At 46.3% G+C, this 15568-nt stretch overlaps 1 protein-coding gene and 1 pseudogene across 8 annotated transcripts; one reads left to right on the top strand and one right to left on the bottom strand.

Annotated features, from left to right (window-relative positions):
* Positions 1-175: 175 nt before the first annotated feature.
* On the top strand, positions 176-1214 carry LOC101711353 (uncharacterized; annotated as a pseudogene).
* Positions 1215-4318: 3104 nt separating this feature from the next.
* Cdca7 (cell division cycle associated 7) lies at positions 4319-15079 on the bottom strand. 8 transcript variants are annotated; one of them, XM_021238613.2, is made up of 12 exons: positions 14926-15075; positions 13649-13741; positions 12229-12354; positions 11576-11812; positions 10167-10220; positions 9766-10002; positions 9174-9251; positions 7999-8193; positions 7380-7517; positions 6652-6801; positions 6323-6459; positions 4319-5538 (listed from the first exon to the last, which is right to left on the bottom strand). In XM_021238613.2, the coding sequence occupies exons 3-12, from the start codon at positions 12307-12309 to the stop codon at positions 5499-5501; spliced, it is 1347 nt and encodes a 448-aa protein (XP_021094272.2). In that variant the 5' UTR covers positions 12310-12354; positions 13649-13741; positions 14926-15075; the 3' UTR covers positions 4319-5498. The 8 variants fall into 8 exon arrangements, with proteins under 8 accessions (XP_021094272.2, XP_012932391.2, XP_021094269.2 ...); XM_013076937.3 differs by lacking the exon at positions 13649-13741 and having other exon boundaries at positions 14926-15079; XM_021238610.2 differs by lacking the exons at positions 13649-13741; positions 14926-15075 and adding an exon at positions 14509-14891 and having other exon boundaries at positions 7999-8190.
* Positions 15080-15568: the final 489 nt, after the last annotated feature.

The following is a 15568-nucleotide window of genomic DNA, read 5'->3' as shown; positions in this document are numbered from 1 at the left end:
CCCAGCCTGGGCAACTTAATTTGATTCTATTTTTAAATACTTTTATTTTTTTAAAAAAAAGGGCTGCAGGCGCCCGCCTCTGCAGCTGCGCGCTGGCGGCCGAGCCGAGGGGCAGGGGTCGCGCAGGGGGGCCTTCCGAGACTGAGCGGGACCCGAGGCCAGGTAGGGAGCGGCCATGTGTCGCTACATGAGGCCCCCCAACACCTCCCTGTTCGTCAGGAACATCGCGGATGCCACCAGAAAATCTAAAGCAGTCCACAGTAGCTGGCAAGCACCCCCCAGTTTGAACCAACCTGTCAGCTAGAATCCAAGCATAAATCAAGCAGGCGAGACAAAAGGCACCAAAAGTTCAAGCATCAAGGAGTAAAGAGGGAGGGTGGACACAGATATAAAGACCTGGAAGAGGGGAAGTCTTTATCAAGCAAAAGACAAAGCCAACTTTGAGACTTCGGCTTTCCTACATTTACTCAGAGTTCCAGAGTCAAAGCCAAGTCTGATTTTGTTGGTTCTGCGTCTCTTATAAAGTCCATCTTGCAAGTCCTAAAGAGTAAAGGTCAAGGTTCAAGATCAAGTGACATTGAGCACCAGGCCAAATGAAATCAAAAGAACAGCATCTGGGCCGGGCATTTAGTTCAGTGGTTCCACCGCCTGCCTGCCTCACAAGCAGAAAGTCCTGAGTTCGATCCCCGGTACAAAAAAAAAAAAAAAAAAAAAAAAGAACGGCATCCTTGTTCTCTAGCTGATCACAGGAGATCAAGATCAAGCAGCCCCCCCAGTCAAAGGAGAACTCAAAGTAGAAGTTCTTCATGGGGAAGAAACAGGAGGTGCTCACATAGCCTTAAAGAGTCTCAACACTGGCGATTCTCTTATAGCCAGTCTAAATCTCATTCCAAATCACTACCAAGGCGGTCTACCTCAGCACAGCAGTCAAGAACTCCAAGAAGGAATTCTGGTTCTAGAGGACGGTCAAGGTCCAAATCCTTACAAAGAAGGTCCAAGTCAATAGGAAAATCACAGTCAAGTTCACCTCAAAAGCAGACTAGCTCAGGAACAAAATCAAGATCACATGGAAGACATTCTGACTCCATAGCAAGATCCCCCTGTAAATCTCCCAAGGGTATACCAATTCTGAGACTAAAGCACAAACAGCAAAATATTCTCATTTTTGGTCACATTCCAGATCTCGGAGTTATCATCATAAAAACAGTTGGTGAACAATAGAAGAGCACTACATTGTCTTTAATATGTTATTATATCTCTCATTATGTTAAATAAAAATTTCAAGGTTTACCAAAAAAAAAAAAGGGGCTGCAGATGTAGCTCAGTAGCAAGGCCCTGAATTCAAGTCCCAATATGAAAAAAAAAAAAAGGCAATGGTATTGGAAAACTTTAACATATTAGTGGTTTTTCCTCCCCAGTATTAGGATTGAACCCAGAAGAGCTCTGCCACTGAGCTACAACGTCAACCCATTTTATTTTTATTTAGACACAAGGTCCTGCTAAATTGCCCAGGTTGGCCTTGAACTTGTGATCCTCCTGCCTCGGCCTCCGGAGCAGCTGCGATTACAGACACACATCTATGCATCAGGGGCTTTCTCCTTTGAGTGGCATATCCTTTGTTCCTTGCTCTTTCTCTCCAGGAACATCATCACCTGGATTTGTCACTCAATAAAGCCTCTCCCTGGAACAGGCCATACTGCCTGCGTGCAAGGGGACTCTCCTTACACACTCCCACGGGTCCCCACCTTCTGCCCCACACCAAGCTCCTAGGAGTCTGGGCTCTGATTTTCCTCCTCCTTCCCCAATCTTGTACATCTCTAAGTAGTCCTCCCCTGCTCACAGGATTTTTTGAGCCTGCAGTTAAAGCCTCCATTTTACCCTGGACCTTCGGGAGGCACAGCCCTCCCAGCCTACCTGAAAGACCTGTCTCGGGCACACAGCGGGGCTCAACCCCCTGCTTGCTCATCCCCTCCTTCGTGCCCAGTGTGGCTGTCGTGCCAGTTGTGTGCTGATGGGCGTTTTCCTCAACGTTTTTGGATCTGCTTCCACCCCCTCGAGGAAGCTGGTGTGTGGCTGACTTTAACACAAAACAGCCCGTGCTCACTTGCTCTTTTCTTTCCTCTGCGCACCTAATGCTGTGCTGTCCTCCTCCTTCTCCCAAAGCACTGAGCTTTGATTCCATTCTCCCAGTGTGCAAATGACCTGATTTTCCCCACCTTCATCCGTCAGGCATACCCTGCCCCTGTCTTCTAAAGGCAAATTAAAATAATGCCTCCCGCCAACAGCCCCGCTGGCCGCTGTCCTTGCCCCTCACTGCGAATACCTCATCTGGGCTGTCAGTCATTGTGGGTGGAAGGGAAGCTACCGCCCAACCTCAGGACCAGAACAGAAGAGGATGTGGGGCACCGAGCAAGGTATACCACTTTTTCTTTTCTGGTTTATGTTCAGGCTGACCTTGAACTCACTGTTGTGCTGTAGACTGGCCATGAACTTACAGCAATCCTCCCGCCTCAGCCTTCTGAGTGCTGGGATCACAGGCATGCACCACCACACCCAGTGTAACTGCTTTTCACACCCACTTGTCCAAACTGCAACTCAGGACAGCGCAGAGACGTGAGGGATCCAGCAGTCCAGGCCAAGACCATGCACCTGACTTGAGAGTCTTATTGTGAAGTGGGACTCAGGACAAAACCCAGGGGCCAGGCCTGGTCGACCCCACCACTCAGGAGACTGGGGCAGGAGGATTATTTGAATCCAGGAATTTGAGGCCAGGCTGAGGAACACAGTGAGAGCTCCCATCTCAGAAAGAGAAACCGAACAATCATATGCTTATCTGTGACTTCAAATGCCTGGTAATGAGAAGCCAAGTTTTCCTCCCTTTCTGTATTCCCAAGGGTATGTTTTAGGTTTTTATCTTACTTCAGACCACTACTGTGAATCCTTTTTAAGATAAAGCACCACAATCAACTGTTCCTTTTATTTTTTGGTGGTACTGGGGATTGAACCCAGGGCCTTCACACTGCTTCACACACATCCCCAGTCCTTTATTTTTTTGACAGGGTTTTTGAGTCACCCAAGCTGATTACAAGTGGGATTATAAGTGTGAGCCACCAACCTTGGCAGTTTTAAGGAAAACCATACTAGTTGTTTTTTTGAGACAGGGTCTTGCTATGTACTTCAGGCTGGCCTGGAAATCGTGGCGATCGTTCTGCCTCAGCCTCCTGACCACTGGGATTACAGGTATGTGCCACCATGCCCAGCGAAACCATTAGTTCTTACACCAAGAACTGCCTAGTAACAGGATAGATGTAGCTCAGTGGAAGAGTATGTGCTTAGCATATGCAATATCCTAGTTTGATCACATACCTAATAAGTTTTCCGATTACAGTACATATCTAGTGAGGCTGAATTATTAGGATTAAGATCCCAAGTTCTCGATTTGTCATACATCAACTGGGCTACGTGTTCTAGGTCTTTTCCCTGCATAAGTCTGTACAGGTAAACATGGCTTCCCAGGTAAGTTTGGTGTAGGACACCACAAACTTTCTGTAAAGCGCCACGTTGTAAATATTTTAGGTTTTGTGAACCATGCTGTCATATGATCTTTTAAACACTTAACTTAAAAATGTGTTAAGTGTTCATATGCACCATATAATATAGCCCACAACAGGATCTGGCCTGCAGGCTGCATTTGCCAACCCCTGCCCTAAAGAACTGGGGTGTTAACTGGGCGAGGTGGCTCAAGCTTATAATCTCGGCACTCAAGAGGCTGAGGGAGGAGAATTGCCATAAGTATGAGGCCAACCTGGGCCACATAATGAATTCAAGGCCAGTAAGACCTTGCCTCAAAAAAAAAAATTGGGCTCTAAGAGCTTTTAGAGCACATCTTCAGGTTCTCCCAGTCCTGGAAACAGCATGCATGTAACAGACATTTGAATAGTAAGAGTAGCCAACTACTGCAAAATCACCCTTAGTCTTTGGGGTTGCAAATGACAAAGAAAAACACAACATTGTAAAATTTCCCATTCACAATGTTGTGTTCTCTTTTCTTTTCTTTGGTAACGGGTGATCAAACTCGGGTCCTTGCGCTTTTGGGCCAGGAGGCAGAACCACTGAGCTAAATCCCCAGCCCTCTCTTTTCTGATTATAGCTACTGGTCACATCACCAAGAGACACTGTTTGGAAGAGCTGGCCCTGGACATTCAGAAACTGAAGACAAAAGGGAAACTTGTAGAAAAGGCAGACATGGCCTTTTATTGAAATACAAGGGGAAAAAAAAGACGTACTGTAAGATCAAATGTTTTAAAAAGCAGACAAGTTAGAACAAAAATGTTTTATTATTAAAATAAAAACTTTTGTGTAAAACCATTACAGATCAAAAGTTATATTTACACTTATTGTCTGAAGGTCTCATTAGCTATCACTCCACAGCGATCGCAACAGCTACACATGCAGGTAAACCAGACCCTGTGGAACGACTTAATACAAAAGGAGAGGGAAGATGTACAAAATGGGCCCAGGAACAAATCTGAGAGAGCTGTCATGTTGACAAACTGTTGAAAGGTTCCATCTCCAAAAGACACTTCTTGTTATAAAAGTGCTGAAAACCTCAACCCTGTACATAGCAACCGGCAGGGATAATTTCTTCAAGAATTGCACAAACTAGACTAGTTCTTAATACCAAGATTCTACACTTTCATGCCAAGGATTCATATCAGCCTATTCCTGGAACTTTTCACCATCCGAATTCCCCAGAATGTCTTTTCTACAGTAATTTTAAGCAGCACAATATAATGCTGCCCACAAACCTCTGGATGACTGGGTGAGCCACTTAACCTCAGCAACCAAGCAATACACTCCACTTTGCAACAATTACCTAACTTTGCCACATGGTTTTAAGAGTGAACACTAAATTATACCCATTGTTTCTGTGTAAACAGGTTAGAAGGTTCTTCTCTGGAATTCAACAGAACAATGAGTTAACACTTCTATGCTTCTAAGTGCTTGGGTTTATGGGAAGGTTCCAGGGCTATTTCAACAGGAATACAATCAAATATACACTCACAATTTAAAAAGAATTTGAGGGCTGGGGACATAGGTCCGTGGAATAGCACTTACCTAGCATGCACAAGGCCCTGGATTCCACCCCTAGCACCACACACACACACACAAACACAAACACACACACACACACACACACACACACACACACAAATAAAAAGAATCGGAAACTTCAGTGGTGGGAGAAGACCATGGAAATAGAGGGGAAGACCGAGGTGGGGACCGGGGATGTGGAGAAGTGGCAAGAGGGACAGGTGCCACTAGCAAACCACTTCCATGATGTTCTTGAAGCACTTGTGAGTCTAATGGGATTAACCTGACCTGAGAGTCCTATAAAACAGACTGGTCATCATGATTCTTAACTCAGGTTCGATCAACAACAGAACTGAAAACTTCAACTAGGAAGATGTGAGAAGTAGAAAGCAGGCAGCCAATCTCTAGGTATTATGGGCTTGCATCTCAAACTCCTGTTTCAGACTGTGAAAGAGAAGAAAGAAAAAATAAATAAAAAGTCAGGGTATCGTTTTTGACCAATGAATTCTTTTGAAAGCCAACGCCCCTACCTCAAAATACTGAGGCTTGAGGCCAGGACCTTTGCACTGAGCTACATCCCCAGCCCTTTTTAAAGTTTTTATTTCAAGATAAGGTCTCACTGAGGCACTAAATTGCCCAGGCTGGACTGGAACTTGGTGGTTTTTGTTTTTAAGTTCGGTACCAGGGATCAAACTCAGGACCTTGTGCTTACCAGGCAGGTGGCAGCACCACTGAGCTAAATCCCTGACTCCCTTGTTTGTTTTTTGAGACAGGGTCTCACTGTCTATTCCAGGCTGGCCCTGAACTCACTATGTAGTTGAGGCTGGCCTCAAACTTGCAGCGATCCTCCTGGATTACAAAGGTGCACCACCACGGCCTGGCACTGGTGAGCATCTGGGAACTTCCTGCCTCTACCTCCTGAAGTGCTGGGATTACAGGAGTGCACCACCACTCCACACCTGGCTGAATTTTCTAAACAATATTTTTACTGAATCACAATATGTGCACAGTCAAATGCACAAACCAAGTGTACAATCTGAATTTTACATGCATGCCCACCTGGCTACCACCCCTCCAATGAGAAAATGTTTCCAACCCTCCCCATGTGCCCTTTCTGGTCAATACTCACACTACCCCTGCCCTAGAGATAACGAGATTCTGATTTCTTTTTACTAAGATGCATCAGTGAAGGTAAGATTCAGATGTAGAAGAGAGAAACAACTGTTACCTCTTCAGGTAGGCATGCACATTCCCGAAGCCATGGTACTTGGCTAAATACACAAGGACCCCAGTCGCACACCGTCCATCTCGTTGGCGACAGAAACTGCAGTTACAGATCCCTCGACAAGGCGGGCAATGCCAGTCCTGAAGGGCGAGTGTGAAAGGGCACACTGTGAAACCCAAGCTCTGAGCACATGCGCCAGGCTCAGACCTGTGCACCCCAACACTGCGAGTTCATCTGTACCCCACCCCAGGAGCAAGTGCCTCCTAACACGAAGGACTCCAGGGCTCCCCCAGGACAGCTCCAGGTTCACGCCCTCCTATTAGGGCACCTACCGGGTTCAGTAGCGCATCCTTCACCTCCTCACCATAACGGTTTCGAAGGCAGGGTCCACAGAATTGGCCTCGGATACCCCAGCATTCTGGATTTCTGCAGTTTGTTTTGGTATCAATAGTCTTCTGACGGCACTGATGGCAAGTAGATCCCTACAAATAAAGAGCAAATAAGGAAAAAACTTACGAACGTTGCTTTTTGTAGAGAAAAATGGCATATCTAAAGAATGACCCTGACCACACAGGAGTGTGGCATTTCCTATCTCCATGTACTCAGGTACGTGGCACAGCACAGCATGAAAAGCATCCGAAGCAAGAGGCCTGCACTCTGTCGTCGGATGTCTTTATTTTCGGGGATGGATGTACAGCTCCGTGGTGGAGTCCTTGCCTACTATGTGTGAGGCTGAGTTCAATGCCAGCACACACAAAAACCTGCCCCAATCCATTTTTCTCTTTCATACACTGCATCTACGTATGCATACATACTAGATACACAATAGACGTGTTCAAGGGATCCAGTTGTAGATTAGAGGAAAAGATTTGATACTACTAAGCAGGTAGTCCAAGTGACAGCGCTATATCCTAGGAATAGTAAAACTCTTCTTTCCTTGTATGGAAAAATGCAGGCTCACATCCTTCTGCCAGACCTTTCAACATCAGCAGCACTCCAGGGCTGGAGGCCGCCTCCCCTCTCGCTGTTTACATTTCCAGGCAGATTTAGGAGCTCTCACCAGGGAGCGGTTATAGATCTTTTCTCGAGAGTTGCTGCAGATGTTCTCCAACTCATCCTCCGTGATCTCTTCCACCGGACGAATTATATGGGGAAGGGTCATGGCTCCCGGGCGACGACCTCTGGGTATGTCATCATCCTGTGTGACAAGAAGCATGAGACAGGGCCCCTTACTGGCTCTCCCCAGCTTTGTACCTCAGATACTTGATTTTTAACTTCTTCACAGACAATTCAAACTTGCTTATGGAAAAGGGGTAAGTCACAAATTTCTTGTGAGGATAATAGGACATTATGGAAACCGAGAAAAGTTGAGAAAACCTGACTCTGACCTACTAACAAAATCCAAACAACCAGCATTCTGGGAGGCTGAGGCAGAAGAGTCACAAGTCTGAAGCCAGCCTAGGCAACCTAGCAAGGCCCTGTCTCAGAATAAAAGTTAAAAAAGGGGCTGAGGATGTGGCTCAGTGTGAAGGCCCTGGGTTAGACTCCAGTACTGGAAAAAAAAAAAAATCAAATTAAGTTTACGTGACATTAACAGTTGGTCTGAGCAAACATTTAAGTTGGTTCACAGGGTTTTGAGGCTGTGTGTAGTGATACTGGGCCAACAGAGGGTGAAGTACCAATGCATCCAAGGCCTTCCTTTTTCTCACGAGCATGTACTTGTCATCTTCCTCTTCCTCCTCCTCTTCAGTGGGAAGAGCGCTGAGGGACCCCAGGATTCGAGACCTAGACCTGGTGAGTGGCCGGGCTCTCCGCTCAGGGTTCCTCCGGGAAGCCACACCTGGGAATGTCCGCCTTCGGGGAGTCTTTGACTGCTTAACAAAACAGGATGGAATCTGTTTATTTCCTAAGAAAGACAAGTAGTACTTTGGAAAATTTACATCTTTTCCTTAAGGGACTTCCTTTTAAGCAAAAAGAGAGCTTCATTTTCTCATTTTTGTCTTTTTTATAATGCATGGAAAATAAGCCCAAAACCCACAAGGCCACTGTAATTTTGTAAAACCAAGCCCAGGTTCTCTCAAATTGGTCTATTTATTCTTCTACTTAATAAAGATGCAAAATCTGATTTTCTGTTCCAAAAAAACTTCTGTACTACATCTCTTGAGCCCTGGAACACAGGCACTGTTTCTATATTGCACAAAAGAATGCTTGGCTCTCCTTCTTCCTACCTTGCTGACTTCTGTCTGGCCTCCTGGGGGCAGAAGGACAGACCAGGCTTTCCTTCTGTACCACAGCAGCTACAACAAATTTCCCTCCGTCACTGCAGCCTACAATCATATATTTCTGGCCATAACCTGGTAAAGAAATTACTTTCCTTACTCTCAGGCTTACTACATACCTACTGTGCAGGATAAATATAGGTAAAGCCCAGCCTAGCTGGGAAGGACAGAAATAACCAAAGTTTTGAAAGCCCAGGAATGGTGGTACATGCAGCACCCAGGAGGCCAAAGCAGAAGGATCACGCCAAGTTAAGAGGCCAGCCTGGAATACACAGCAAGACCCTATCTCAAAAAAGTTTTGGGGGGCCAGGGATTTAGCTCAGTGGTTCCGGTGCCTGCCACACAAGTGCAAGGTCCCGAGTTCAATCTCCAGTACAAAAAAAAAAAAAGTTTTGAGAACCACATGGGCAGGGTGGAGGCCACAATATTTAGGATGCAAGGAGGCTTGTTCTAGTTCTTCTTTGACTGCCTAGATCACAGCAGCAATAAGGAGATTAGATTTTATAATCCCACAGAAATCTGCTCTAGGCTTGCCCAAAGCAATACCACACAAACAAGGAATCACAAACACTTACTGATCTGGGGCCTGGGAGAGAAGGTCTTCCGGAGAATGAGCCAGGAAAACTTTCTAATTCTGACATGAGTTTTGCAAGCTAAAAAGCAAAGAAATTTAATAGAAAGCAGTGATTCAGAAAAGAAGCAACTAACTTGTAAAGATTGTTCCGGCGCATCTCACAGCTTTAATAAGTTGACACATTCAAAAGAGTTTCTGATTCTCTTCTGTGCTTAACTAAGTCTTTAACATGTATTTTAAAAAGCAAAGTTTAGGGAAAGGAATGCTTTCCTTTTGGATGCTATCGATTGAACTCATGGTGGCAAAGCACATGCTCTACCACTGAGCTATGTGCTCAGCTCCAAGAAACACATTTCAAGAATACATTATGAAGGGGCTGGGAATTTAGCTCAGTGGTTCTGCCGCCTGCCTCGAAAGCACAAGGTCCTAAGCTCAATCCCCGGTACCAAAAAACAAAACAAAACAAAAACAAAAAAAAGAATACATTATGAAGTCTTCACAGCTACACAGAAATAATTCTTAGGGTCCGGATGTAAGTTAAAAAATTGCTTAGGGAAAAGCTGGGAAGAGTCGATTCTAAGTCGGATACTTACCATGGCTTTGTTTTGCTTTATATTTAAGGCTCTTTTTTCCAGAAAGTTCATGCCGCTTTCATCTTCTGAATCGGAATTGGAATTGCTGGCAGAATTCTCTGAGGGCTGGGGGGTCACTTTCTTTTTGTTGGCTGACCCCTTGGTGTTCCGCACCGGAAATTTCATGGCCACCCTGAGAGGGCCAGAGGGTCTGGCCTGGCTGCGGGTCCTGCAGCCCTCTCGGGCTGACTGTGGTCTCTAGAGAATCAGAGCGATTGAGTTGTCAAGGATATGCTGATGGAAGATAAGTGTCGCCTCACCAATTTGACTACAAAGATACTTTAGCAAATGAATTTTAACTGAACATCGGGCAACTGATCATTTGGGTTAACAAAATCAAGACATACAAATAAAACAATAACCTGAGTATACTGTGACTCCATGCAGCCTATCTGGGACACACTGTTCTGAGCCATCTGAGAAAAAAATACCATCCATGAAGTTCCAGAAAAGAAAGACCCATTTTCTTTTTTCTTTTGAGGGGTACTAAGGATTGAAGCCAGGGCCTCTGCAACAAGCTACATCCTAGCCCTTTTGAGACAGGGTCTTGCTAAGTTACTAAATTGCCCAGCATGGGCTTGAAATCCTCCTGCCTCAGCTGCCCAGAGCTGGAATTACAAGCATGACCCACCACACCTAGGTTGGAAAAACTCATTTTTAACATTCAGAAGTTTCTTAACACGCAGGAGGTGTAGCTCAGTGGAACAATGCGTGCTTACCAGTCATAAGGCCCTGAGTTTGACCCCCAGCATGAATAAAAAAATGAATAAACAAATATTTCTTAAATCCCCATGGTTTTTGGTACCATCCATGTACTTTTTCATGTCTAAGGAGGAGAGAATACAAAACAAGAAACTTTTATGGATTCTTTACACTTTTAATCAACTAGAATTTTACTAATCACAACGTCCAGTATCTACAAAGACCTGAATCACTGCCCAGAAATTATTCAGGCTACTGACAATGGGTCACAGCACAATTCGCAGACTGGCCCTGCAGTGAGCGCCCACTGGGGCCATCATCGGGTACCATGCTCAGGACAGTGCAATAGCACTGAGTGCTCCTGGGCCAGGTGCTGCCACTCACATGCATGTAACTCAACAGTCCGGAAGTGGAGCTGTGCCACACCAGTGAGGTGGAGGTATGCACCCGCCTGCAGGGAACTCAGCTTCTCCACGGAAAGTCTGAGGCAAGAACAGGTCTGCAGAGTTAGGCGTGTGCTCAGTAGTGGGGCAAGCGTAGCAGCAGCAGCCTCAGGACAATAACAAGTTAAAGGGGAGGGTACATGCACAGGAAAAGCAGACCAAGCAGCAGACAGAAGCAGCAGGAAGGGCCCTACTTGTCCCTGTGTGCACTGAGCTCCTGCCCCGGAGGACTCTCGGGTTCCTGGGATGAAGGTACAGAGCTACCTATGGAAAGCAGTGTTCATCAAAGGCCTGTTGTGTGCCAGGCACTGGGCAGGGCACCTGCACATACTCGAGAACGCAGCTCATCTTTAGGGCTCACATGCTCCCTTTCATTAGGCTGGATCCCTGTGGTAATCATGGAAATCTGTTTTGATTTGCAGAACCTACAAAATGTTTGAGCTTTACAAATAGGGTCACAGTAGTAAAAACTGCTCCAAGATATGAATATTCAAAAATTTTAAATGGTCAACAAAATCTCTGACATGACTAAAACAAAAATTGAAGGAAAAATTTTTTCAAAGTACAAGCACATCATGCTTTAAATGCACCTTACTTATTGAAACTGGTGAAATTCTCAGACTCACCATTCCATCTTGTATCTCACTCTCTGAGAAACCGCAAAATGATTCATCGTCAGAGTCGGCATGAAAAATACTGGCCAGTTCGTTAGTGACATCTGGCCTTGGTTTCTGTAAAAATCCACAATGGTCTAACACATCTTGCACCTCACTTTCTGAAAAGCCGCAGAAAGATTCGTTATCAGAGTCCTCATAAAAAACATTTGCCAGTTCTTCACTGATATCTGACCTGAATTTAGGTTTCTGTAAAATAAATAAATAAATGTGGTTGTGCATTTTTTTCTTTTTCAAGAATCAATTTTCCATAAACCGTGCAGAGAGCAAATCACATTTACAAGTGCACTACAAGAGAATAGCTTTTGTTACAAAGAAAAATGGTTCAGAGGTTTACAAATGATTTCTGAGTTGTTATGGCAAATCATCAGGCATGTTAGGTTAGGCGACATTTCAAAAGGATAGAATAAGTAGCTAATCTACCTCCAACAATTACCACCCAGAACCACGGCAAAAAGTGAAATAAAATTACAGTGCATACTGTATTTTCCTAACGGCTGTATAGAAATGTAGGCAAAAAGCAAGCAGTTTTTATCATGCACAAAGCATTTGGGGCATTTTGAGTACTGCAGACTCAATTCTGTTTATTCTCAGGCAGCACTTACCGTGTTTGCAAAATTATCAGAAGCAAAGCTGTCACAACTGTCATCAGAGGATGATGACGTTTCCATGGAAATCAACTTCATATATCTGAATTTCTTTACATTCTTCTTTACTCTGAGATCATTTTGCTGCAAATGGAAATGGCAATGCTCTTAAGTGGCATGTTTACTGTAGTAGCTAACTAAAGACATTTGAGTTTAAACAGCAGAGTAGACATGTTCATTTCTCATAACTTACAGAGAAAAAGGAAGCTGTGCAATTGCTACAAAAAGATTTCTAAACCAGGTCACATTTTAAGAGGGATCTCTTTGGAAAAAGAAAAATGTAATATTTATCAATTTACTGAAACATCTGCAGAACTACCTGTTCCTACCTTAGGCCCTAAGCACTTAGCATCGTGCTAGGCTCCACAGGAATTCAATGCTAAACTCCTAAAATCCAATCTCACTATTTAAAAAATCGAACTGTACTTTTAAAAGGAAATTTCAAAAGTACAAAATTGCAGAGCAATTTTCTCTCCCTCAGCCAAAATCAAGCAAATGAGGTCTTTTTATGTAAGCAATGGACTATGTACTGTGTTGCTAATTTCCCCAACTACCAAAATTGGGCAGGACCTCTATTTCAAGGTGGCAGACTTCCAAAGAGGCCACCTTCCAGTCAGGAGGGGTATAGTGATTTCAGCACAAGTCCTTACAGATCAAACATATCAGCCCAGTAAACACATGGTAAAAGCCAAGCTAATGATAAAACAGCACTCCAAACCAAGAGGAACGTCTGATTGCATTTTAGCACTCTATGTCTGTCATTCAGTTCTTTCTGCAGGCCCCTTACTCTCTCCAAGACTTGTTTTTTGGGGGAGGGTACCGGGATTGAACTTGGGACCTTGAGCTTGCGAGGCAGGCAGTGGAACCACTGAGCTAAATCCCCGGCTCAAGACTTAAGTTTTTTAGGGCCGGAAATGCAGCTCAGTGGTAAATGCCCTAGGTTTGATCCCAGTGATCAGAAAAACAAAAGGACCACTTTTTTAGAAGTCCTTTCATAAGGTGCACACTACTTATAGATATGAAAATGCTCTATTCATTCACAACACTAAACAGCTCTGCACTGCTCATCAGAAAATGCAACTGGAATCTATCTTGTGTAAAAAGGACAGTCGTTTCTGACTTTTCTTAATGAGATTTCTTAAGTGTTCCATTAGTTCCTATATTTTTATTTCTTTAAATAGGGGCATGGAGTGGCAGTGAGTCCTTACACTTAAAACTTTGGAAGGACAAGTTCTGCTCTAGGTCTCAGAAAACAATGCTAAGATGTGAGGAGTCAGATGAGCAAAACGTTCTTGATTTCCTTCTTCACCCAACATTCTGCCTTTCAGTCTCCAGCGAACAATAAAATTATTTGCGAAAATAATTGTTGCAACCTAACCTTCCTATGCCAAGAGGCCGTCCAATCACTTTAAGAAGTGTCTGTCTTTCTGTCCTTTTAGGAACCATTTTCTGGATGAGGAAATCCAAGCCCCTAGGAAGGAGAAATAGATTGCACAAAAATCACAGGGCTGGAAGAACTCTGGTCTGCAACTTTCTAAAAGAGCTGTGATTGCATTGCTTCGGGGACTCCTGACACTCATCCATCTACCTGGAGTAGTCAGAGTTCACAACAGCCTCAAGGGAGCATTTCTATAGGGGGTTGTCTCGGGAATACATGCTGAGCCTTAACAAGTCAGCACAACCCAAGTTATTTGCCCGGCAAGAATATCCTTGGAGAAAACAAATGCTCACGACAGAGATAAATGTTTTTGTCAAGCTTAATGACTGATACCACTCGTAGTGCACAGTGGGCCAGATTTGAATCCTAGACACTGTTAACACCTGGCTTTCTGCAGGCTGGAAGCCACGGCCCGTTCCACCTACCTGGGCAGAGAAGGCTGAGACCACGCCCCTCCTAGCCCCCCTGGCCCCCCGCCCCCGCAGAGGTCCTATCCGCTGTTAACTGCAGCACATCCCACTCTTCCTTTCCACCCAACCCCCACTTTCCTCCCCTCTCTTGGGCAGGCCCTAAATTCTGGCTTCCCTTAGAACAGAGTAACGTTCAGTTCTGGGCAACTCGCAGCTGCGAGTGAGGCGGGGTGGGGGGAGAGGGAGTGGGGACAACTAGGACCACGCCAGCGAACGGTCTGATCACCAGGCGCCTCAACTGCGCTTCTGCAACGCCTGGAACTAAAAATACACCTACACCCCGCTGTGTACAACCCAACTCCTGCAGAAAGGCGTTTGCAAGACCTTCACCTTCAAATCCACCGACCCTAGGCGGTTAGGAGCGGCCGCTGGGCACCCCCTGCGCGCGGGTGTGCGCCGCGAGAAGGGTGCGAGCTGTGCGGCTGCCGGGCGCTGTGGGACCCCAGCCACCATCCGGCTGCCCCGCCAGGCCCGGCCCGCGCACGTGCCCGGCGGAGGCACGTGCCCGGTCCCAGGCGCCACCACCCTCGCCGCGAGCCGCTCGGCTCCCTCCGCCCGCGCGCGAGCCGACGGGATCGTCCCGTCCCCGGATCCCTGAGTTGCCCCGAGTGCACAAATCTGGGGCTTCTCAAACCGGCGACGCCCAGGATGGCCACCAGTTGATAAGCAGTCCCGGTCTGCGGAGTCCTGGGGAGCCGCCCGTCCCCGCCCGCACCTAGCGCCCAGCACCCGGCACCCAGCCCTCACCCGCACGCGGCGAGCCTCCATGCCGGCGGTGGGCACCCGAGCTGCTAGGACCGGACGGCGGAGAAGCCGAGCGTCGCGGTGCCACGCAACCGGAGCCTCAGGAGCCGCTCAACCTTCAGGCGGGGCGCGCTGAGCGGGCCCCAGGGGCGGGGCTGGGGCTGGCTTTCCCGCGTCGGGGCGCAGGTCCTGCAAGCTGAGGTAACGTCCCGACGGAGCATAAGGCCAATTAGACCCCCAGAAAAAAACTCCGCCCCTCACCTATTCTGCGCGCCAAGGATAATCTTGGAGACTCCAAAATTTCTTTGAGAAACCCCCCTGGGGGCTCCAGGGACCCCCCCACTCTTTATGTAGCTGTGCGGTCCTGAGCGAGTGGCGCGAAAGTGGTTCGTATTGCCCCGGGGGGAGCAGGCTGATTTGCATGAATTCCGGGCTGGGGAGGGAAATCCGAGGCAGCGGGCCGGGGCGCCCGCCTCTGGGTACTTTTCTTTGCTCAGTGGGGCTCACATTATGTAAAGCAACATAAATAGCAAAGAATCCAGCTCGACCACCAATATTTGTAGCCGATTTCCCGTCCCTTAGTGTAGCTCCTCTTATCTGGTAACCACACAATTATCTGAAGCAATAAAATGAGTTAAGTCCTGAT

The sequence above is a fragment of the Heterocephalus glaber genome, unplaced genomic scaffold, assembly GCF_053883595.1.
Source record: "Heterocephalus glaber isolate CG9 unplaced genomic scaffold, H.glaber_assembly_v1.0 deba00000347, whole genome shotgun sequence".
Classification (NCBI taxonomy): domain Eukaryota; kingdom Metazoa; phylum Chordata; class Mammalia; order Rodentia; family Bathyergidae; genus Heterocephalus; species Heterocephalus glaber.
The sequence above is the reverse complement of the archived record's forward strand: the minus strand, read 5'-3'. Positions and strand labels throughout refer to the sequence as shown.

Coding starts and splice junctions, on each gene's coding strand:
- Cdca7 (XM_021238609.2), bottom strand. CDS start 14,631: ATGGTGGCTGGGGTCCCACAGCGCCCGGCAGCCGCACAGCTCGCACCC. Junction 11,813..12,228: donor CTGATAATTTTGCAAACACG/GTAAGTGCTGCC, acceptor TTTATTTTACAG/AAACCTAAATTCAGGTCAGA. Junction 8,194..9,173: donor CTCTCCCAGGCCCCAGATCA/GTAAGTGTTTGT, acceptor TGTTTTGTTAAG/CAGTCAAAGACTCCCCGAAG.